This window comes from Hyla sarda, chromosome 1 (genome assembly GCF_029499605.1).
Source record: "Hyla sarda isolate aHylSar1 chromosome 1, aHylSar1.hap1, whole genome shotgun sequence".
Classification (NCBI taxonomy): Eukaryota; Metazoa; Chordata; class Amphibia; order Anura; family Hylidae; genus Hyla; species Hyla sarda.
In genome coordinates, this window is record NC_079189.1 from 281,410,946 (window position 1) to 281,436,354 (window position 25,409).

Here is a 25,409-nt window from a genome sequence, read left to right on the forward strand (position 1 = left end):
GCGGTGCCTGATGCGAGCACCGGTCCTTTGCTTGTGTCATGTACAGTATGTAAATGTACGTCCTGGTGAGTTAAGTACCACCGCATTAGGACGTACATTTACGTCCGTTGTCCTTAATGGGTTAAAAGCAAATATTAGATTGCATACACTGAGCAATGCTATGCTATTCTAATCATTGGTCTGATCACTTCCTGGTTTCTTCTCTGAACTGACTGTAACAAAGCATACACTGACCCACAAATACAGTGATCCCTCAACTTACAATGGCCTCAACATACAATAGTTTCAACATACAATGGTCTTTTCTGGACCATTGTAACTTGAAACCAGACTCAACATACAATGTACGAACAGTCCAGATCTGTGATAGGTGTCAATGGCCGGAAGAACCAACCACTCAGAATGAACATTTTACTGGTAAAACCCCTGTATTACTGAAGTGTATGCACTGACTGGTGTCTGGTAGCGCCCCCTACAGTACAGGGTGGTATTACATGTTCTGTACTACACTTTACCTGTGCCAGGGTTAGCTGTTCCTTTGGACATCAGGTGAGGGCGGCTCCATTTTACTTTTTTAGGACATTGCGTGTACTGTACAGGACCCTGAAGAAGCTCCTGTCCTCTACATAAACCAGTGTTTCCCAACGAGGGTGCCTCCAGCTGTTGCAAAACTACAACTCCCAGCATGCCCGGACAGCCAAAGGCTGTCCGGGCATGCTGGGAGTTGTAGTTTTGCAACAGCTGGAGGCACCCTCATTGGGAAACATTGACATAGACAGTGATTACAGCTCCCAGCAGCTCTTTCTTACTTTTATATGTAAAGATATTAGTTATCTACTTACTTATCTTTACTCCTCACTTTTTCCTATTTTTGGATGACATTTTGGTGGCTTCAGAACCAATTACCAGGTTTCCACAGAGTTCAGGTCTAAACATACAATGGTTTCAACATACAATGGTCGTCCTGGAACCGATTAATATTGTAACTTGAGGGACCACTGTACCCTTGCTGGCATATTCAGTGGAGACTAGCTGCCAATACTTCTGTGGTAGACCAGAAGGTAAAGTTTAAATGTGCATGTGTGACCACCTTACTGGATTCAATAAGTTGGTCTTAACCAAAAGTTATGAAAACAAAGCTGGCACCTGGGGGATTAATGTATTTTACATAAATACATTTTCATTTTAAACATGTTTAACTTTTACAAAATGCTTCAGTTTAGACCTATTTATCTTAACGGGAAACTCCCCTTTAGCCCCTTAACTCCTTTACGACGAGCGATGTACATGTACGGCGCCGCGAAGGGTCACTTGGCACACAGTTTACAGTGGTCTCTAAACCGTGGCCCTCCAGATGTTGCAAAACTACGAACTCCCAGGATGCCCAGACAGCTGTTTGCTGTGTGGGCATGCTGGGACTTGTAGTTTTGCAATATTTAGAGGGGTTCAGATTGTAGATCACTATGCAGTGGTCTCAAACTGTAGCCCTCCAGATGTTGCAAAACTACAACTCTCAGCATGCCCAGACAGCAGTTTGCTGTCTGGGCATGCTGAGAGTTGTAGTTTTGCAACATCTGGAGGGCCACAGTTTTGAGACCACTGGACAGTGATTTACAACCTGAACCCCTCTAAATCTTGCAAAACTACAACTCCCAGCATTTAGGAACAGCATAAGGCTGTCTTGGCATGCTGGGAGTTGTACTTGCGTGCCTCCAGCCATTGCATAACTACATCTCCCAGCATGCCCTTCCGCAATCAGTACATGCTGGGAGTTGTAGTTTTGCAACAGCTGGAGGCACACTGGTTGGAAAATACTGAGTTAGGTCATAGAACCTAACTCAAGGTTTTCCAGCCAGTGTGCCTCCAGCTGTTGCAAAACTACAACTCCCAGCATGCATGGTCTGTCAGTGCATGCTGGGAGTTGTAGTTTTGACCCGCCTCCCATGTGAATGTACAGGCTACATTCACACTGGCGGCAGATTACAGTAAGTTCCCCGCTTCAAGTTTAAGCTGCAGCAAATTTTCCGCCGCAGCTCAAACTCCTAGCGGGAGACTCAGTGTAATCTGCCTCCAGTGTGAATGTAACCTAAAAACACTACACTACACTAACATAAAATAAAGAGTAAAACACTACATATACACACGTACACTGCCCCCCCTACCACCCCCCTTCCCCAATAAAAAATGAAAAACGTATTGTACGGCAGTGTTTCTAAGATGGAGCCTCCAGCTGTTGCAAAAACAAAAACTCCCAGCATTTCTGGACAGCAATTGACTGTCCAAGCATGCTGGGAGTTTTACAACAGCTGGAGGCACCCTGTTTGGGAATCACTGGCATAGAATACCCCTATGTCCACCCCTATGCAAGTCCCTAATTCAGGCCTCAAATGCGCATGGCGCTCTCACTTTGGAGCCCTGTTGTATTTCAAGGCAACAGTATAGGGCCACATATGGGGTATCGCCGTACTCGGGAGAAATTGCCAACAAATTTTGGGGGGCTTTTTCTCCTTTTCCCCCTTATGAAAAGGAACAGTTGGGGTCTACACCAGCATGTTAGTGTAAAAAAATTAACATTTTTACACTAACATGCTGGTGTTGCCCTACACTTTTCCTTTTCACAAGAGGTAAAAGGGAAAAACGCCCCCCAAAATTTGTAACGCAATTTCTCCAGAGTACGGAGATACCCCATATGTGGGCGCAACGTGCTCTGGGGGCGCACAACAAGGCCCAGAAGGGAGAGTGTGCAATGTACATTTTAGGTGATTTGCACAGGGGTGGCTGATTGTTACAGCGGTTCTGACAAACGCAAAAAAAAATAAATAAATAAAACACACGTGACCCCATTTTGGAAACTACACCCCTCACGGAATGTAATAAGGGGTGCAGTGAGAATTTACACCCCACAGGTGTCTGACGGATCTTTGGAACAGTGATTCGTGAAAATGAAAAATTTTGCACAGCCCACTGTTCCAAAGATCTGTCAGACACCAGTGGGGGGGGGTAAATGCTCACTGTACCCCTCATTACATTCTGTGAGGGGTCTAGTTTCCAAAATGGTATGCCATGTGTTTGTTTTTTTTTTTGCTGTCCTGGCACCATAGGGGCTTCCTAAATGCGACATGCCCCCGAGCAAAATTTGCTCTCAAAAAGCCAAATATGAATCCTTCTCTTCTGAGCATTGTAGTTCATCCGCAGTACACTTCAGGTCCACTTATGGGGTACTTCCATACTCAGAAGAGATGGGTTTTCTAGTTTTGGGGGGTCTTTTCTGCTATTAACCCTTTAAAAAATGTGGACTTTGGGGGAAAACCAACATTTTAGTGAAAAAAAACTTTTTTTTTTACATATGCAAAAGTCGGGAAACACCTGTGGGGTATTAAGGCTCACTTTATTCCTTGTTATGTTCCTCAAGGGGTCTAGTTTTTTGCTGTTCTGGCACCATAGGGGCTTCCTAAATGCAACATGCCCCCCAAAAACCATTTCAGAAAAACGTACTCTCCAAAATCTCCTCGCCGCTCCTTCGCTTCTGAGCCCTCTACTGCGCCCGCCGAACACTTTACATAGACATATGAGGTATGTGCTTACTCGAGAGAAATTGGGTTACCCATACAAGTATACATTTTCTCCTTTTACCCCTTGTAAAAATTCAAAAATTGGGTCTACAAGAACATGCGAGTGTAACAAATGAAGATTTTGAATTTTCTCCTTCACTTTGCTGCTTTTCCTGTGAAACACCTAAAGGGTTAAAACACTTACTGAATGTCATTTTGAATACTTTGGGGGGTGCAGTTTTTATAATGGGGTCATTTATGGGGTATTTCTAATATGAAGACCCTTCAAATCCACTTCAAATCTGAACTGGTCCCTGAAAAATAGTGAGTTTGAAAATTTTGTGAAAAATTGGAAAATTGCTGCTGAACTTTGAAGCCCTCTGATGTCTTCCAAAAGTAAAAACATGTCAATTTTATGATGCAAACCTAAAGTAGACATATTGTGTATGTGAATCGCAAAAATTTTTTGGGGGAATATCCATTTTCCTTACAAGCAGAGAGCTTCAAATTTAGAAAAATGCAAAATTAAAAATTTTTTCATCAAATTTGGGGATTTTTCACCAAGAATGGTTAACCATGTTAAAGTAGAATATGTCACGAAAAAACAATCTCGGAATCAGAATGATAACTAAAAGCATTCCAGAGTTATTAATGCTTAAAGTGACAGTGGTCAGATGTGCAAAAAAGGGCTTCGTCCTAGAGGTGAAAATGGGCTGCGTCCGGGGTTAAAAGGGTACTCCGGTGAAAAACTTTTTTTTATTTTTTTTAATTTTTTTAAATCAACTGGTGCCAGAAAGTTAAACGGATTTGTAAATTACTTCTATTAAAAAATCTTAATCCTTTCTGTACTTATTAGCTGCTGAATACTACAGTGGAAATTCTTTTCCGTTTGAAACACAGAGCTCTCTGCTGAATCACAAGCACAGTGCTCTCTGCTGACATCTCTGTCCATTTTAAGAACTGTCCAGAGTAAAAGGAAATCCCCATAGTAAACATATCCTGTTCTGGACAGTTCCTAAAATGGACAGAGACGTCAGCAGAGAGCACTGTGCTCATGATGTCAGCAGACAGTTCTGTGTTTCAAAAAGAAAAGAATTTCCGCTGTAGTATTCAGCAGCTAATATGTACAGGAAGGATTAAGATTTTTTAATAGAAGTAATTTACAAATCTGTTTAACTTTCTGGCACCAGTTGATTTAAAAGAAAAAGTTTTTCACCGGAGTACCCCTTTAAGGACCAGGCCAATTTTATTTTTGCATAAAAATTTTTTCCTCCTCGCCTTCTAAGAGGCATAACTTTTATATATTCATCCACAGACCCATATGAGGGCTTGTTTTTGCGTGACCAATTTCTTTGTATTAACATCACTCATTGTACCATAAAATCTATGGTGAAACCAAAAAAAACATTACTTGTGTGGGGAATTTAAAGGAAAAATGTCAGCTTGCTCGGGGCGGAGCAAGCTGACAGTTTTCCTTTCAATTCCCCACACAAGCGATACTGGCTGGTAGTGCGGAGACGCTGATCAGTTTGATGCCTACCGTGCCCGGATCCGCCCCGCCGTTTGCCCGGTATCTTCTTTCTTCTTGATATGCAAATTAGCTGCTATCTGGCACGGGCAGGGTTACTGCCTTCATCTAGCACTGTGACATAACCGCCGGCCAGCCCGCAGCACCCACCAGCTTCTGAATATTCATATGTTCTCCCTCATCTCCCTCGCCTCCCCGCTGATTTCAGGACTCCGCTGCACTGAAGCAGCGGGTGTAGACAGGAAGCCAGCACATGCGCAGTGGAGTCCTGAAATCAGCGGGGAGGCGAGGGAGATTAGGGAGAACATGAATATTCATAAGCTGGGCGGTGCTGCCACCTAGTTTTGACCACCTATAACTTTCAAATTTTTTCATATATGGGCTGTATGAAGGCTCAATTTTTACCACATTTGTGTATACAGTGGTCCCTCAACATACGATGGTAATCCGTTCCAAACGGACCATCGTTTGTTGAAACCATCGCATGTTGAGGGATCTGTGCAATGTAAAGTATAGGACAGTGGTCTACAACCTGCGGACCTCCAGATGTTGCAAAACTACAACACTCAGCATGCCCGGACAGCCGTTGGCTGTCCGGGCATGCTGGGTGTTGTAGTTTTGCAACATCTGGAGGTCTACAGGTTGTAGACCACTGTTAGAGGAAGTTGTACTCACCTGTCCCCGCCGCTCCGGACCGTCACCGCTGCCCAGGATGTCGCTGTCCATCGCTGTAGCTGCGTCCCCGAGGTGTCACCGACGCTCCGGCATGGCCTCTGCTTCCCCGGCATCCGCGCGCTCCATCGCCACCATCACATTGTTACGCATGCCGCTCCTATTGGATGACGGGACGGCGTGCGCATCGACGATGCAGGGGATCCTGAAGAGGAAGCGCCGCAGCCACGAGGACAGGCCCCGTGTGCTCCGGTGATGGTCTCCTACCTGTCCTCGTGGCCCCGGCACGTCCTTTTCACGATCCCCCTCCATCTTAGTCGTCATCACGTCGCGCGCACGCCGTCCTGTCATCCAATAGGAGCGGCGTTCGTGCGTAGTGACGGCAACGGAGAGCGAGGATCCCGGGGAAGCAGCGACGTCCGGAGCATCGGGGACACGGCAGCAGCGATGGAGGGCGACATCTTCCTATACTTTACATTGCAGGGATCCCTCAACATACGATGGTTTCAACAAATGATTGTTCATTTGGAACGGATTACCATCGTATGTTGAGGGATCACTGTATGTATGGAAATTATATATAATGTGACTTTTTATAAAAAACTTTTTGGAATGTGAGGTGACAAAAAAAGCAGCAATTTTAGCAGCAATTATTTTTTGTATTTTTTTTTTAAACATGCATATGCTTAGCACTGATCATTATTACCAGCGATCCTCTCTGATCTGCTAGAAGGCAGACCAGAGAAGAAGAGCCCAGGCGAGAGGAAGGGGCAGGTGAGGGGACCTCCATCCACCTCCTTGGTGGATCAGATCCCCACGGCCATGCCACATGCAATGTAATCAGCCATTGAAAACGCTGCATTGCAGCAGATGCAGTAACCTGTTTTGATCACAGCATTTGAGGGGTTAATGGTGGACATCCGCGCGATCGCTAATGTCCGCCATTACCGGCAGGTCCATGTCTGCTGATAAGAGCCAGGACCTTCTGTGTATAAAGGGAGTGCAGTTCCTGTTCTCGCTTCATGTACAGAACGTAAATGTAAATCTTGGTGTGTCAAGTACCAGCGCACCAGGACATACATTTACGTCCTATGTCCTTTAAGGATTAACCACTTAAGGACTCATTTTTTTTCCTCCTCCCCTTCTAACAATCACAACACGTTCAATTTTGTACCTACAGATATATGGGCTTGTTTTTGCGTCACCAATTGTACTTTGTAATGATATCTGCGGCAATGAAAAAATAAAAAAATAAAAAACATTTCTGGGGTGAAATAAAATAAAAAATTTTATAAATAAATTCCATTTTGCATATTTTTAGGGCTTCTGTTTCTACACAGTGCATTTTTCGGTAAAAGTGAAACCTTATCTTTATTCTGTAGGTCCATACGGTTACAAGGATACCCAATTTATGTAGGTTTTAATTTTATTTCTTTACTACTTAAAAAAAAAGTATAACTATGTGCACCAAATTTAGTATTTTTTTAATATTATGAGGGCTATTTGAGGGCTCATTTTTGCGTTGTGGTCTCTAGATTTTATTGGTACCATTCTTGTTTTGATGGGACTTTCTGATCGCTTTTTATTAATATTTTTAACGTATATTAAGTGACCAAAATTGTGGACTTTGATAATTTTTTACGAGTACGCCATCAACCATGCGGTTTAGCTAACCTTATATTTTACGCACACGGCGGTACCACACTTTTTTTTTTTCATTATTTTATTAAAAAATGGGGGGTGATTCAAACTTTTTATTAGGGAAGGGGCTTATTCACATTTATTAACTTTTTTTTTTATTATTATTTTTTTACACTTTACTTTTTTTTTTTTGCCCCATAGGGGGCTATACCATGCAATCTTTTGATTGCATATACTGATCAAGTCTATGCCATAGCATAGCATTGATCAGTGCTATGCTGCTACAGCCTGCATGGCAGGCTTGGAGCAATAGAGCACTGATCGGACAGCGAGAAGGGAGCGATTTCGTCACGATAGTCCAGATCAGCTCCGCTGAGCTGCTGGGATACTTTCAGTTTCATTTTAGATGCCGCGATCAACTTTGATCGCGGTGTCTAAAGGGTTAATGGCGGGCATCAGTTCAATTGGTGATGCCTGGCATTAAAGGGGTTATCCAGGAAAAAACATTTTTTTTTATATATCAACGGGCTCCAGAAAGTTAAAGGGTAGCTCCCACCATCCTATTTTTATTTTATTTTTTGCTAGCCCGTCCCCCCCCTCCCCCCCCGCTACGGCACAGGTTTTGATAAATCTCCACCATGGTTCATATGTTATGTGTTTTAGTAAGCTTTTAGAAGATGACAGCCTACCATAGCAATCCATGAAAGGAAGTGACCAGGAAACATACCATATAGTATCCAGGTAGAAGCTTCTGCAGAAACTCTGCTTCTTTATGCATAACTGTCTTGATAATGAATTCATCATCACTAGTGACATAAAAGAGAGATCCACTTGCTCCAGGATTGGAGAGTTCAATAAGAGGTTCATTACAAAGAGAATACTGTGAAATAAAGCAGCAGAAAGATCAATATATTCACCTAAAACTATTTCATTAAAGATTCTCTTTATATAGCCATCCACAACTGCAAGTTTCAATAAAAATAACCCCCCTCCAAAAGCAAACATGCTAATCATACCAGGAGACATAGCCATCTATCAGCATTGAAAGAAAACATAAGATTTAAAATAAAAACAAAACATTGTATTCACAGGGGATTTCTGACTGACTAAAGGAAATGTCAACTGCAGGCAAATGAAATCCTGACTTTATAACAGGTACTGTATAAAGTAATCTATAGGGTCCATTTAAGTGTACCTGTCATTTGCAAAAACTTTTTACACATATAATACAGATAATCACATATGTATATTTCTAAGTTAGTTAATTAATGTGTATATTTTGGGGTGAAAAAAATGCTGTCGTGTCCCTGCAGCTGTCTCTTTGCAAAAGGACAAAATACAGGAAGTGTTGGCGGACAAGCATGGCTCTGTACACTGAGGAAGAGCAGGGCTCTGTGACACGCCCCTGGCTCACACAGCAGGCTGATTGACAAGACAGGAGCATGCACAGAGCCCTGCTTACCCCAACCACACTTCCTGTATTTTGTCTATGCACAGAGACACAAGGGCAATGGCTGCAGGGACAAGACAACATTTTTTCACCGAAAAATATACATATTTCTTAACCAATGTATATTACAAATATACATGTGATTATCTACATTATATCAAAATTTTTTGCAAATGACAGGTACACTTTAACCCCTTAAGGACTCAGCCCATTTGGGCCTTAAAGGGGTACTCCGCCCCTAGCATCTTATCCCCTATACAAAGGATAGGGGATAAGATGTCAGATCGCTGGAGTCCTGCTGCTGGGGACCCCGGGATCTCCGCTGCAGCACCCCGCTATCATTACCGCACAGAGCATCACGCCCCCTCCCATAGACTTGCATTAAGGGGGCGGACGGTGATGTCACGAGGGGACGGAGCCGTGACATCACGATGCTCCGGCCCCTGTATCGCCGATCATCATGCACAGAGCGAGCGTGCTCTGTGCAGCAATGATCGCGCGGTGCTGCAGCAGAGATCCCAGGGGTCCCAAGCAGCGGGACCCCCTGCGATCTGACATCTTATCCCCTATCCTTTGGATAGGGGATAAGATGTCTAGGGGCAGAGTACTTCTTTAAGGACTCAGACAATTTTATTCTTACGTTTTCATTTTTTCCTCTTCACCTTCAAAAAATCATAATTTTTTTATATTTTCATCCACAGACTAGTATGAGGGCTTGTTTTTTGCGCGACCAGTTGTCCGTTGTAATGCTCACTCACTTTACCAAAAAATTTATGGCGCAACCAAAAAAATACTATTTGTGTGGGGAAATTAAAAAGGAAACCACAATTTAGCAAATTTTGGAAGATGTCATTTTTACCGTAAATTGTACGGCGTGAAAATGAAATGTGTTCTTTATTCTTTGGGTCAATACGATTAAAACTATACCCATGATGAGATACTTATCCATTACTGTCGCGCTTAAAAAAAAAAAAAAATCACAAACTTTTTAACCAAATTAGTATGTTTAAAATCCCCTATTTTGAAGGCCTATAGCTTTTTCATTTTTCCGTATAAGCGGCGGTATGAGGGCTAATTTTTTGCACCGTGATCTGTACTTTTTATTGATACCATATTTGCTTATATAAAAAACTTAATACATTTTTGGGGGAATAAAATCTTATAAAAAAAAGTAGCAATTCTGGACTTTTTATTTATTAAATTTTTTTTTTACGTTAACACCGTTCACCGTACGGTATTACTAACATAATATTTTAATAGTTGGGATATTTATGCTTGCGGAGATACCAAATATGTAATAAATTATTTTAATTTAATTTTTTTTTTTTTTACACACTTTTTGGGGGTGAAATAGGGAAAATGGGACAATTTACGTTTTTAATAGGGGGTTCTTGACATTTTTTTTACTTTTTTAAAATGTTTACACTTTAATAGTCCCCATAGGGGACTATTTATAGCAATCATTTGATTGCTAATACTATTCAGGGCTGTGCATAGGGCATAGCACTGATCAGTGTTATCGGTGATCTTCTGCTCTGGTCTGCTCGTTGTTATGCTGAGGTTGTAATAAACGCACTTCATTTTGATTGAAACCTATGTACTGTGGTTTTTTTCTACGTGGAATGTAGTCTTGGTATCCTTGAGCAGGAGCCATATGACGGTGTGGTCCTTTGGAATTACATACTGTGGATTGGTTGTGCTGTTCTTTGTACTATATTGTTCTAGGGGTTCCCTATAGGGAGCGCTTCTTTTATACGTTTGACTACAATATCTTGTTACACGCTTGTACAACTTCTTTTGTTGGAAAAATAATAAAAAGGAGGGTCAAACAAACAAAGGAGGGTCAAGCTTACCAAGTAGTCATCTGGGCGAATTCCAAAGAGTTCCCGAAAGTATCGGAAAGCCACAGGGGCATATGTCTTAAAACGAAAGTCTGGGTAATGATGGCCAGGGGTAAGATTACTGCCTTCACTGCAAAGTACCAAAAGGAGTCAAGATTAGCTTGTGAAAATCATCGCATCCTGATGTAGTCATAGTCACATTGAAGAAGTCATTCTACTCACCTAGGAAAGAATATGCTCTCAACTACATAGAAATCTTGCATTAGGACATCCCTTTCTGGTTTGGAACTTAGATTGCCTACTGTATATCCAATACCTAACTGTATGGCACCTTTCAATGTAGAAGATGTGGTCTGCGGAAAACAGGTATGTGATGTTAATATAACATTCGAGACCAGTGGTCTTGGTATAGATGGATAAGCATTCTCTAACCTTTTTGTATGTGGTTTCCCCTGAGGCATCAACTCCACGGTGCCCAATCTTTTTACCAGCTCCTGGCTGCATAAATAAAATAAACTTACTGTGAGGCAGGGAATAAGCAGTCAACAGTGCTACCAACAAGCATGCTGAAAACAATAAGGCATCCTGCAAAATGCTCCCATATGAAAACACTGCACTGGATAAGCACTATTTACAGGAAGGCTGGCTTTAATGTAGCTGAATGAGCAGGGTCCATTGTATAATATAGAGTTCTGGAGTATGTATCAACATCCAGAGTTACAGCTTCCACAAGGGGATGAAACCTTGCCCGCAATTTTGCTAGAAGTAACAGCAACATCACACAGCCACTGGCCACTGCATGCAAGTGTGATTTTCTCGCTATGCAGCAACAACGTTAGAACATATCTTCGGGGTACATAAGTACTTTTCTGCAGCAGACAAAAACTGCAACAGAAAATCTGCATGTGTGAATGTACCAAGGTGAAATCACACGTACATGATCCTGAGCCAAATTTGATGTGCAGATTTTGAACCTGTAGAATTCAAGCTGTGTTCAGTCATTTAGTTTACTTTGAACTCTGCAGCATAAAATCTGCAGGTTCAAAATCTGTGCCTAAAATATGCGCTGGGTACTGTATGTGTGATTTAATCCTTAGGGTACAGTATCCTGAGCATATTTGATTCACAAGATTTGAAGCAGATCTTCATTTGAAGCAGTTACTTAGTTTACATTGATATCTGTAGCGTCAAATACTACGCATCAAATATGCACAGGATACTGTATGTGTGAACAGACCCCAAGGGTACACACGTGTATATTTATGCTGTAGATTTTGCTATCCATTAAAGTGCATAAGGGTATATTCACACTTCCAGTATCTCGCACATATATGATGCATGTTATTTAAAAGTTTCAGATTTTATACTGCAGATTTCAAAGTAAAGTCAATGATTAAATGCATCATCAAATCTGTAGCTTTAAATCCTGCGCATCAAATATGAGCAGGACACATTATGCGTTAATACACCCTAAGGATCGATTCACAAGGCAGAATTTCCGCCTGCAGAATTCTGGCTCAAATGAAAGCCCATAGACTTCTATGGGATTCTGCACTCCCATTCACACTTCTGAACTTCAGCTTGCGGAATTCCAGAAATTCAAAAGTAACATAGTAACATTGTTCATAAGTCCATCAAGTTCAACCTATAACCCCTAATGAGTCCCTACTGAGTTGATCGAAAGGAAGGCAAAAAACCCTCATACTAGAGGTAAAAATTCCTTCCCAACTCCAAATATGGCAGTTAGAGATGAGCGAACTTACAGCAAATTCGATTCGTCACGAACTTCTCAGCTCTGCAGTTGCTGACTTTAGCCTGCATAAATTAGTTCAGCTTTCAGATGCTCCGAACGGCTGGAGAAGGTGGATACAGTCCTAGGAGAGTCTCCAGCCACCGTAGCACCTGAAAGCTGAACTCATTTATGCAGGCTAAAATCAGCAACTGCCGAGAAGTTCGTGACAAATCGAATTTACTGTAAGTTCGCTCATCTCTAATGGTAGTCAGAATAAATCCCTGGATCAACGTTCTGTCACTATACTTCTAGTATACATAACCAGTAATGTTATTATTCTCCAAAAATGCATCCAGACCCCTTTTGAACTCTTTTACAGAGTTCACCATGACCACCTCCTCCGGGAGAGAATTCCAGTCTCACTGCTCTTACAGTAAAGAACCCCCGTCTGTGCTGGTGTAGGAACCTTCTTTCCTCTAGACGTAGAGGATGTCCCCTTGTTATTGATACAGTCCTGGGTATAAATAGATCATGGGAGAGATCTCTGTACTGTCCCCTGATATATTTATACATAGTTATTAGGTCTCCCCTAAGCCTTCTTTTTTCTAAACTAAATAACCCCAATTCTGATAATCTTTAAGGGCACTGTAGTCCTCCCATTCCCCGTATTACTCTGGTTGCCCATCTTTGAACCCTCTCCAGCTCCCCTATATCTTTCTTGTACACTGGTGCCCAGTACTGTACACAGTATTCTATGTGTGGTCTGACTAGTGATTTGTACAGTGGTAGAATTATTTCCTTGTCGTGGGCATCTATGCCCCTATTGATGCACCCCATGATTTTATTAGCCTTGGCCGAAGCTGCCCAACACTGGTCACTACAGCTAAATTTACTGTTAACTAAGACTCCCAAGTCCTTTTCCACGTCAGTCGTCCCAAATGTTCTCCCATTTAATACATAATCCCAGATATTTCTTCACCATGTGCATTACCTTACATTTATCAGTGTTGAACCTCATCTGCCACTTCCCAGCCCAAACCTCCAACCTATCCAGATCCATTTGTAACAGTGCACTGTCCTCTATTGTGTTTACCGCTTTACAGAGTTTAGTATCATCTGCAAAGATTGCTACCTTACTATTCAACCCCTCTACAAGGTCATTAATAAATATATTGAATAGAACAGGACCCAAGTCTGACCCCTGTGGTACCCCACTAGTCACCCAATTAGAAGAAGTACCATTAATAGCCACCCTCTGTTTCCTATCACTGAGCCAGTAACTTACCCACTTACACACATTCTCCCCCAGTCCAAGCATTCTCATTTTATGCACCAATCTTTTATGTGGAACCGTATCAAATACTTTGGAAAAATCCAGATATATGACATCCAGCAATTGCCCCTGGTCCAGTCTGGAGCTCACCTCCTCATAAAAGCTGATCAGGTTAGTTTGACAGGACCGATCCCTCATAAATCCATGCTGATATGGAGTCATACATTTATTTTTATCAAGATACTCCAAAATAGCTTCTCTTAGAAAACCCTCAAACAATTTACATACAACGGAGGTTAAACTAACAGGCCTTTAACTCCCAGGGTCACCTTTTGTCCCCTTTTTAAATATTGGCACCACATTTGCCATGCGCCAGTCCTGGGGAACAGTCCCTGTTACTATAGAGTCCCTGAATATTAAAAATAGGGGTCTGTCTATTACATTACTTAATTCCTTTAGAACACAGGGATGAATGCCATCTGGACTTGGCGATTTGTCTATTTTGATTTTTTGTAGGCGGCACTGTACTTCTTCGGCCCCCTTCACACTACATAATTACTCAGTTTTCGAAGTTCCGTCAGAAAATCGGCACTTACAAAATCCTATACGCCCGTTAGAAAATCCCATTATAGTTTTAACCCGTTATTTTGTGACGTAAGCCATTTCTCCCATTACTATCTTCCGTCGCAAAATAAGCTAACAGAGCTCTGCAGTCCCTCTTACCTTGCCCTAAGGGTCCGTTTACACAGGCAGATTTCCTGAGGATTTTCCACAGTGTATTAGCTGCAAGAAATTCGCTGCAGATTTTGCTACTCTTGACTTCAATGGGCAGCTGAAAATCTGCAGTAGTGCACATTATCTCTCTTTTTTTCCTCAAGATCAAGCTTGAAGAATATCATTTCTTTTTTATACCACCCTTTTTTACATAAAAAAGGATTACATTCTATAATAAGGATCTGCTCCACTTTGTTCACCGTAAAATGTACAGTAGTTAAAGGGGTTATCCAGGAAAAAACAGATCAACTGGCTCCAAAAAGTTAAACAGATTTGTAAATTACTTCTATTAAAAAAACGTAATCCTTTCAGTACTTATGAGCTGCTGAGTGGTTCTTTTCTGTCTAAGTGCTCTCTGATGACATGTATCTCGGGAACTGTCCAGAGTAGAAGCAAATTCCCATAGCAAATCTCCTCTACTCTGTGCAGTTCCTGAGACAAGCAGAGAGCAACTCAACTTCAACAGCTGATAATTATTGTAAGGATTAAGATTTTTTTTATAGAAATGATTAACAAATCTGTTTAACTTTATGGAGCCAGTTAAAAAAAAAAAAAAAAAAAAAACAGCTATGATGGATGTCACTTTGTGGCCTCTGTCATACACAGAATTACATGTTCAAAGAAAAAAAAAAAAAATAAAATACATTTATAACATGCAGTATAGTTTTTTTTTACTCTATGGAGTGGCACTATTCCATCCAGAAAATAAATGTATATGTGACCCCGCGTTTTATACCGGAACCGGGTGTACAGGTACGCCCTGCGTCCTAAAGAGGTTAAAGGGAATATTTATTTATTTATATTTTTTTTAAATCAACTGATGCCAGAAAGCTAAACAGATGTGTAAATTAATTCTATTTAAAAATCGTAATCCTTCCAGTACTTATCAGCTGCTGTATACTAAAGTTTTATTTCTTTCTGGAATTATTTTCAGTCTGACCACAGTGCTCTCTGCTGGCACCACTGTCCATGTGTGCAGAGTACAAGAAAATCCCTGCAGCAAACCTCTCCTGCTCTGGACAGTTCATGTTACAGACAGAGATGTCAGCAGAGAGCACTGTGGTCAGAAATTCAAATTCCTGTGGAGCACACAGCAGCTGATTTTTAAATAGAAGTCATTTACACATTGTTTAACGTTCTGGCACCAATTGATTTAAAAAAAATGTTTTCCACTGGAGTGCCCCTTTACATGCACCACTTCTCAGACAAGCACCGATGATCTTAACACTTCAGCCAAAGGTTACATGGTGAGAGCGAGCAGGAGGGGTTATTATGTCAAGTGAAAGCACTGCACCTCCTTCAGTCACATTCCGCTTCTCAGCGAAATGGCTGCAGATGCCTAAGATTTCTTCACCCTGAAAAAAGAAATTAATTTTCCTAATGCATAACATGGTTCTTACCTCAGCAGCTGCCTTCTTTTCAGTTACATCTATTAACAAACAGAAGAGACATCTATATTAGTGTCAAAAGAAAACACAACGGAAAGAAGCACTTATATCAAGTAATATGACTTATTATTCCACTTTAACTTTCAAAACTGTTCTATCCACTTGTCTTGGAAGGCAATGTAAAAATAAATTAAACATTCAACTCCTGTGCTGAATACCGACAGCAATCATCCCTTTGTTAGTGCTGGTGTCATCTACAATACACACTTCAAGTAGTATAGAAAAAAACCATGAGAATGTAGGTACCCACTCAGGTTAGTTACCAAGACCTGGTGGAGGGAAAGTTAAGATTCACCATCCAGTACTTGCCATGAGATAGTCAAGAGGACTCCATAATAGATACATAGATCGTCTTCTATCTGGAACCACCATTATACAAGCTCATCACAAATAACCAGGTCAGCTTTATACATCCAACACTCCTGAATTGATATACTCAGTGGGATGAAAAAACTGCGATAAAGCAAAAACAGACAATTTTCTGAAGTTTTTGGAGAGTACCTAAAATACCAAGATACTATACAAAACTAGTCAGTCTAGTGGCCGTACCCGACTTTGCATCTCGAGTAAATGAGCACACCGACAGCTCATGGGATGAGCTGCAATACCAGGTACAGCCACTAGCCAACGTATGGCAGTGAGCCTTATAAAGAGTTAAGAGGCTGCAGTGCTCGCATAAGCTCAGCGGCCATTTCAAATCAGTTGGACCACAAGGAGCTTGGGGACATCCAAGGATAAGCCATCAATATAAATAAATAAAAACACCACTCCTTAAAAGGAGAACTCAAGCCAAATGAAATTACCTTTATATAGCTGCACATTTTAAAGTTATATAACTTTGTAATGTACAAGTGTAATCTTTGCTGAGCACATACCCAGTTTCTCTCAACTTTTCCTTCAGGCAGGAAGTTAAGGGGTTCTTATCACACATGATGACTGTTGTCTACACCTGGATCACTTTGCAATGTCACACTCTTCTCAGCATTTAGAAAGCCAAGAGCATTTCAGTGTGTAACTGGGCCTAGGAAATAGCTAGATTGTTTATCGGGGTCTAATTTTGAAACAAATCAACTAGAATGCTGTATATAACTTAACTTAATTTTTACAATTTTTTTTTATATCTCCTTTAAAGCGCACCAGTCAATATTTGGCGCAAGTGTCCTTTTTGTGCCTTTTGGTTTACACCAGTACAAAAACTTTTTATATGTTGTACATGTTGGCAAAACATTAACCTTTCTAATATACTTCATAAGAAAAGTTTAATTTGCTTTTTATAGAAATGATGGCTTATAAAATCATGGCTTTGTCCAAGCTGAAGTCCAGTAAATGAGGGTGTGCTAGCACTCCTATGGGCTCTGTCTGATAGGACAGGAGAGAGCACAGAGGAGTGCTATCAGACAGGAGAGAGCACAGAGGAGTGCTATCAGACAGGAGTAAACCCAGATGAAGATGATGAAAAAAAAAAAAGTTATGCCTCTTAGAACGCGAGGAGGAAAAAATTGAAATGCAGAAGCCAAAATAGGGTGTGTCCTTAAAGGTGTACTCCACTGGCCAGCGTTCTAAACATTTAGTTCCGAACGCTGTGTGCACGCTGCAGGGGGTCGACCACACCCCCTTCTGACGTTGCATCACGCACCTTAATTCAAGTCTATGGGTGGGGGGGGTGTTATAGCTACCACGCCTCCTTCCAACTAACTAAGTGTTCCGAACGCAGGCCAGTGAAGTAACCCTTTACCCCTTAAGAACTCTGACATGCTTTTACTTATCAGTCTGATTCGGAGTTTGTTTTTTCATGACATATTCTACTTTAGGATAGTGGTAAATTTTCAAAGATATTTGCATCATTTCTTCCAAAATTTCATGAACCGGAAAAAAAATTCTAATAATTAGCACTTTTCAAAATTTGAAATGCTCTGTTTTTAAAGGAAAATGGTCATGTTAAATAAATTAGATATTGATTTACATATACAATATGTCTACAATATGTTGGCATCATAAAGTTGACATGTTCTTACTTTTTGAAGACATCAGAGGGCTTCAAAGTTTTTAGAAGCAATTTTTCACAAACATTTTAAGATCTGAATTTTTTAGGGACCAGTTCAGTTTGAAGTGGATTTGAGGGACCCTCATGTTAGAAATCCTCCATAAATGACCCCTCCATAAAAACTGCACCCCTCAAAGTATTCAAAAAGGGACTTCAGAAAGTTTGTTAACCCTTTAGGTGTTTCAGGAATAGCAGCAAAGTGGGGAAGAAAATGAAAAATTTAATTTTTTTACACTAACATTTTTTTTTTTGCAAGGTATAAAAGGAGAAAAAGACCCTCAAAAATTGTAACCCTATTTCACCTGAATACTGATATAACAGATATGCGGACATAAACCACTGTGCAGGGGCACAACGGGGCTCAGAAGTGAAGGAGCAACATTTGGCTTTTAGAGAGATCATTTGTCAGGAATAGTTTTTAGGGGCCATGTCACACTTACAAAGCCCCATGATGCCAGGACAGTGGAAACCCCCCTCATGTCACTACATTTTGGAAACGAAACCCCTCAAGGAATGTAATAAGGGCTGCAGTGAGCATTTGAACACCACAGGAGTCTAACAAATTTTCAGAACAGAGGGCCGTAAAAAATGAAGAAATTCATTTTTTACACTATAAAGTTGGCGTAGCTCCAACTTATTTGGTAAAATGAGAATAAAATACTGGGGTTACACTCTCATCAAGTCTGGGTTTAAATAAAATGGTGGCATAGTGATCTAACTATATTTAAAATTGCGTAAAAGTTATAAGTCAGATATAGATAATTGAAAATTTAAAACATTTGTCATAAAATGAGTTACACCCTGCAGGGCTCTTGCAGGTGAACTTGATCTACAATTCATGATTATAATAAATAAAAAAAATCTAAAAATGTTTATATATATATATATATATATATATATATATATATATATATATATATGTATATGGACATTTAGTAGTCAATGTTCTATCTCAGGCAATACTAAAAGCAAAAGAGCAACAGTTCAAGCAGAAAATTCCTCCTTATTGGATACTGTGTATCGTTGTGCAGGTATTTGTGTTATATGTCAATAGAAGTGAGGGACTGGATACACTGTAGCACAGTATAATCTTACCAGTCCCGACGGGGTCCCTCGGTGCGCTCAGACTTACCCTATGCAGGCACACGGACACCTAGTCGCTCCGGATTGCGAGTCAGTGTAAGGGTATGTTCACACTACGCAATTCCCGTCGCTGAAATTGTTCTGCGCTAAGAAAGAACATGTTTATTCTTTGCACGGTAGTCCGCGAACATTGCATGGCCGACATGCTTTTTTCCTATTTTCCCTTGTGAAAATGAAAAATTTTGGGTAAAACCAGCATTTTAGTGAAAAATAATAATGTATTCTTCATTTTCCCATCCAAATTTAACGAAAATTCGTCAAACACCTGTGGAGTGTTAAGGCTCACTATACCCCTTTATACATTCCGTGAGAGGTGTAGTTTCCAAAATGGGGTCACATGTGGGTATTTTATTGCGTTTATGTCCGAACCGCTGTAAAATCTGCCACCCCTGTGCAAATCACCAATTTAGACCTCAAATGTACATAGTGCACTCTCACTCCTGAGCCTTGTTGTGCGCCCACAGAGCATTTTATGCCAACATATGGGGTATTTCCGTACTTTATGTTAGTGTAAAAAAAATTAAAAAAAATTTACACTAACAGGCTGGTGTAGACCCCCAACTTTTCCTTTTCATAAGGGGTAAAAGGAGAAAAAGACCCCCAAAATTTGTAGTGCAATTTCTCCCACCGTGTACCGGAAGGGAACGGACTGATTGCCAATATCTATCAGCAGGCACCTCGTGTGTGTGTGTGTCCTGAAACCCCCCCCCCCCCCCCCCCCCCCCCAATGCCAATTCAGACTGGCGATTTCGGGTCAATCGGGTCTCTCGGGTCAGCAGGAGCAAGGAGGCACAGATGCCACCTCATGATCACGTAGTTGATTGGCCGGAACGACCAACCAATCACTGTCCTGCTGGGCGGTGATTAGGGTCGGCGGGGGTCTCCTACCTCTCCCTGGCCCGGTAGGGGGTCCCCTCAGAAGCGGCAGCGGTGGTACTGGCGGCAGGAGCGGTGGCAGGTGCATGATACAGCAGGAAGGGAGGCCTATTCACCTTCAGCTGTTGCTTAGCAACAACTCTCAGCATGCACAGCCAAAGGGCATGCTGGGAGTTGTAGTTTTGCAACAGCTGGAGTTCCAACTACAACTCCCAGCATGCACTTTGGTAGTCTGTGCATGTTGGGGGTTGTAGTTATGTAACAGCAGGAGGAACATTTTTTTCTTTGAAAAAGTGTGCATCCAGCTGTTGCATAAATACAACTCCCAGCATGCACAGACTACCAAAGGGCATGCTGGGAGTTGTAGCAGTGTGCCTCCAGCTGTTGCAAAACTACAACTCTCAGCATGCCCTTCAACTGCCAATGCATGCTGAGTGTTGCAGTTTTGCAACAGCTGGAGACACTCAGTGTTTCGCAAGCAGTGTGCCTCCAGCTGTTGCAAAAATACAACTCCCAGCATGCACTGAGAGACTGTACATGCTGGGAGTTCTAGTTTTGCAACAGCTGGAGGCACACTGGCTGGGAAACACTGAGTTAAGTAACAAACTGTGTTTTGCAACCAAAGTGCAACCAAATTTTCTGCCACAGCTGAAACTCTCAGCGAGAAACTCACTGTAAATCCCCGCCCATGAGAATGTACCCTAAAACACTGCACAAAATTTTAAGCAAAACACTACATATACCCTTACACAGTACCGCCCCCCAATAAAAACACGTCTTGTACGGCACTGTTTCCAAAACGGAGCCTCCAGTTGTTGCAAAACAACAACTCCCAGTATTGCCAGACAGCCACTGACTGTCAAGGTGTGCTGGGAGTTTGCAACAGCTGGAGACACCCTGTTTGGGAAACACTGCCGTAGGGTATTTTGGTGGAGGCTGCAAATCCCCAAAATAGGCCTAAAAATGCGCATGCAACTCTCTCGCTTTGGAGCCCTGTCGTATTTCAAGGCAACAGTTTAGTGCCACATATGGGGTATTTCCGTACTCAGGAGAAATTGCGTTACAAATTTGGGGGGGCTTTTTCTCCTTTTACCCCTTATGAAAAGGTAAAGTTGGGGTCTACACCAGCATGTTAGTGTTAAGAAGTGAGAGCGCACCATGTACATTTGAGGTCTAAATTGTTGATTTGCACAGGGGTGGCTGATTTAACAGCGGTGTGACCCCATTTTGGAAACTACATCCCTCACGGAACATAACAAGGGGTATAGTGAGCCTTAACACCCAATAGGTGTTTGACAAATTTTCGTTAAAGTTGGATGTGAAAATGAAACGAAAAAAAAAAAATTCACTGAAATGCTGGTGTTACCCTACATTTTTCATTTTCACAAGGGAGAATAGAAAACAAGCCCCCCAAAATTTGCAGCCCAATTTCTTCTGAGTAAGAACATACCCCATATGTGGATGTAAAGTGCTCTGCGGGCGAACTACAATGCTCAGAAGAGAAGGAGCGCCATTGGGCTACTGGAGAGAGAATGTGTACGAAATTGAAGCCCATGTGTGTTTACAAAGCCCCCAGTGGTGCCAAAACAGTGGACCCCCCCCCCCCACGTGACCCCATTTTGGAAACTACATCCCTCACAGAATTTAATAAGGGGTGCAGACAGCATTTACACCCCACAGGTGGCAGACAGATTTTTGGAGCATTGCAGTTCACCCCAGAACACTTTACATCCCCAAATCGGGCATTACAAATTTTGGGAGGCTTTTTCTCCTATTACCAATTGTGAAAATTAAAAACTTGGGGTAACACCAGCTTTTTAGTGAAAAAAAAAAATCTAATTTTTTATTTTCACGTCCAATTTCAGCAGAAATTTATCAAACACCTGTGGGGTGTTAAGGCTCACTGTACCCCTTATTATGTTCCTTCAGGGGTGTAGTTTCCAAAATAGTATGCCATGTGGATTTTTTTTTTTTGCTGTTTAGGCACCATAGGGGCTTCCTAAATGTGACATGCATGCATGTGCAGTCAGCCAATCAGTACTCTCTACTCTGTAACCCTTTCCTCTCTGGTTTTATGCTGTGTCATGTGTCAGAGGAAGATACTTGGAGCTTGCCTGTAGTAATCAGAAGACATTATGGTGAATTCATAACAGGATAAAATCTATAAATATAAGAATAGATCTTTATAAAATTAGTGCAAGGATTTTTTAGATAAAAGTACAGCATTTTTATGAATACATGAATACATCTGTTTTACCTTCTCCTAGTAAAGCTGGATGCTAAGTCTTTCACAGACTCCTGAATGTCTGTCTGATCAACTTCTTTGTCATTCAGGAGTCCGAGAAAGCTTTGACTATTTCAGCATACTGGGAGTTGTAGTTTAGTAACAACTGAAGCTGCAATGTTTGTAAATAACTGTTTTAGAGCAGGGTTGCCTCCAGCTGTTTTAAAACTACAGCTCCCAGCATGTCCACATATCCTTTATCTGTAGTTTTGCATACACAATAGAAATCTCCTACACTGGATACCGGTATGCTTTACAGCCGGTATCCAGTATGCTGTAAAATCTAGACTAGTCTGTCTGGCTAAAAGACAGGCGACCCCTAGTGGTGGCTATTTTGAGCTTGAATTTCAGGTGTATATTGTGAAATGTCATATTATAATGAGTCCTGCAATATATGAAAAGTTTTTAACAATGACAGTGCCTCTTTAAGGTGAAAATGGGCTTGGTCCTTAAAGGGTTAAAGGGGTACTCTGCCGCTAGACATCTTATCCCCTATCCAAAGGATAGGGGATAAGAGGTCAGATCGCCGCGGTGCCGGTGCTGGGGACCCCCGCTGCGGCACCCCGCTATCATTACAGCACAGAGCGAGTTCGCTCTGCCCGTAATGACGGGCAATACAGGGACCGGAGCATTGTTACGTCACGGCTCCGCCCCTCGTGACGTCAAGGCCCGCCCCTTTCAAGTCAAGTCTATGGGAGGGGGCGTGGTCATCACGCCCCCTGCCATAGACTTGCATTAAGGGGACGGGCCGTTATGTCACGAGGGGCGGAGCCATGATGTCACACGGCTCAGTCCCCTGTATCGTCTGTCATTATGCACAGAGCGAACTCACTCTGTGCTGTAATGATAGCGGGGTGCTGCAGCGGGGATCCCCAGTACCGGCACCGCGGCGATCTGACATCTTATCCCCTACCCTTTGGATAGGGGATAAGATGTCTAGGGGCGGAGTACCCCTTTAAAGGAAGTATTAAATGGAAAAAAGTTGTTTCTAACGACAGTAACGCTTTAAGACCATGTATCTGACAATGTCACATTTTATGTGCAATAACCTATACTGTATTGACTTTAGTAATCCCATCCTATACGTATGCTGCTTTAATATAATTCCTAGTATTATGTAACGCATCTCCCTTCCAAGGATGTTAAGGTTCTTTTTCTCACGCCCTAATACTAAGACAAAACCCAGCTAAACAATTAACATAATGTTGAATAATTTGCTGTGGAATAAATATACATAGAGATCTAGTTCCCTGCCTCTGCCCAGGAAAACACTTCACTTGCTCCGGTAATGAAAGCTCGGTATTGTATTGCCTTGTGCCCATAAGCAAAAGAGAGCAGATGAGGGGGATTAGACAAGAACAGATTTAGGAGGGGAAGTTCAGAATGGCAGTGGCTGAATTTAGTCTCAGGAAGGAGGGAGTATGAAAGATTAATCGGCTGATGACATCATCTTGGTATACAATCTGTATGCTCTGCTAAGCCTAATGTGCAGAGAGCAAGCTCTGCTGCCAAACTGTGATGCAGACAACCCAATGCAAAGCTGGAACATTGAACGCACCCACCAGTTTATTGACTTGCACATTTCACTCTATAAGTCTTCTTTCCTCCAAGACTGAAATGACACATTACTATTTATGGCTTGAACGCTACTAGAGGCCTCCAAGAATTCAGGTAGCTGGGGCACAGTCATTTCTATGACAAAACATTTTTCAATCTCAGGGCTAATATAGAGTAGTCCCTTAATTACCCCAAGGGGCAGGAAGAAGGGTTTCTCCCTCCGTAGGACACTTTCCCCGAGCCTGTGCTGCAGAAGGGAAATTAGTACCTGGCAGCTTATCACTGGGGGCACAACAGCAGGGGGCAAACACTTTAGTTTTAGAGGGCCTTTTCTAACAAAACATGGATTGACTAAAGTTAATGGGGGGTATTTATCAAAGGATTTATGTGGTTTTTTTCATGTAACTTTGGCGCAATACTTTGGCGCAGTGTCTTTTTGCGCCAAAGTTTGGCGCATCTTCTCCACTGTCAATTTTTCAACTTCTCAAAATCACACGGTCCTGTGTGTGATTTTAACTTTAGTCAGTAATTCATCATTTTGGCGCAAATCCCGTTTTTTGGGCACAAATCCTCGCCAAGAAATTTTGCACATGGAAAACACACTTACCAATGTCAGAAAATGTAAAGGCGTCAAAATCCATTTCATAAATTTTTTTTTATGAAAGCAGCGACGCCTCCAGGGCTGCTCAATACTATCCTGCGACATAGTTGTCTCTGAGGAACCTTCACCCTCCATTGAGCCAGCATTGGACATGGCCACACAGGTTCAGGAAAGGTAAGCACTAAAGCAGTGGTCTCCAACCTGCGGACCTCCAGATGTTGCAAAACTACAACTCCCAGCATGCCCGGTCCGCAGGTTGAAGACCACTGCACTAAAGTAACAAAAAAACAAAACTACCCAAGTTGAAAATAAAATCCATTTCACATGGTGACTATAAACCCCACAAAAGAAAATAACTCACGTCGCGTGCTGATATACTGCAGGAGGGACTCCGAAATGGCTGCTCTACAGGGTAAAATACACGTCCTCCGTGGCGGTAAGTTCTGTGTAAAAGGCGCCAAAATTACTAACAACTTGCACCAAATGATAAATTTGGTGCATGTCCACGAAAACCAAAGTGAAAAAAAAAGGGTAAAAAGAAACCCAACAGGCAAAATTGATAAATACCCCCCAATGATCCTTTTAAAATACGGCATAGTCACCCCACGTGATCTAGCACTGGTGCTCCAATTCCTTTGTTTACTACCCCCTAGGGATGTAAGAAAAAAATCGATTCTCGCGATAATCGCGATTTTTCATTTGCCGATACAGAATCGATTCAAAATATTTTTGAATCGATTCTTTTAGGGATGTGGAATTTTTAATAAAACGCACTCTTACCTGCCAACGAGCCCCCGGAGCTCCGGTACAGTCCGGTACAGGTGTTCGGTCCCCGGGCTGTATTCTTCTTACTTCCTGTTAGTCCGGCACGTCACATGGAGCTTCAGCCTATCACTGGCCGCAGCGATGTCCCGCCTCCGCTGGTGATAGGCTGAAGCTCCATGTGACGTGCCGGACTAACAGGAAGTAAGAAGAATACAGCCCGGGGACCGAA

The 25,409-nt window shown here is 41.9% G+C and overlaps 1 protein-coding gene across 4 annotated transcripts in view; it reads right to left on the reverse strand.

Annotated features, from left to right (window-relative positions):
• Positions 1 to 25,409, reverse strand: part of PIP5K1C (phosphatidylinositol-4-phosphate 5-kinase type 1 gamma) — a 134,703-nt gene that overhangs the window by 86,305 nt on the left and 22,989 nt on the right. For all 4 annotated transcript variants that reach the window (XM_056573597.1, XM_056573627.1, XM_056573608.1 and 1 more), the window contains exons 2-6: positions 15,863 to 15,891; positions 11,116 to 11,181; positions 10,906 to 11,036; positions 10,696 to 10,813; positions 8,120 to 8,272 (exon numbers count right to left, since the gene is read on the reverse strand). In XM_056573597.1, the coding sequence (XP_056429572.1) occupies positions 8,120 to 8,272; positions 10,696 to 10,813; positions 10,906 to 11,036; positions 11,116 to 11,181; positions 15,863 to 15,891 (497 nt within the window). The remainder of the gene's footprint in view (positions 1 to 8,119; positions 8,273 to 10,695; positions 10,814 to 10,905; positions 11,037 to 11,115; positions 11,182 to 15,862; positions 15,892 to 25,409) is intronic.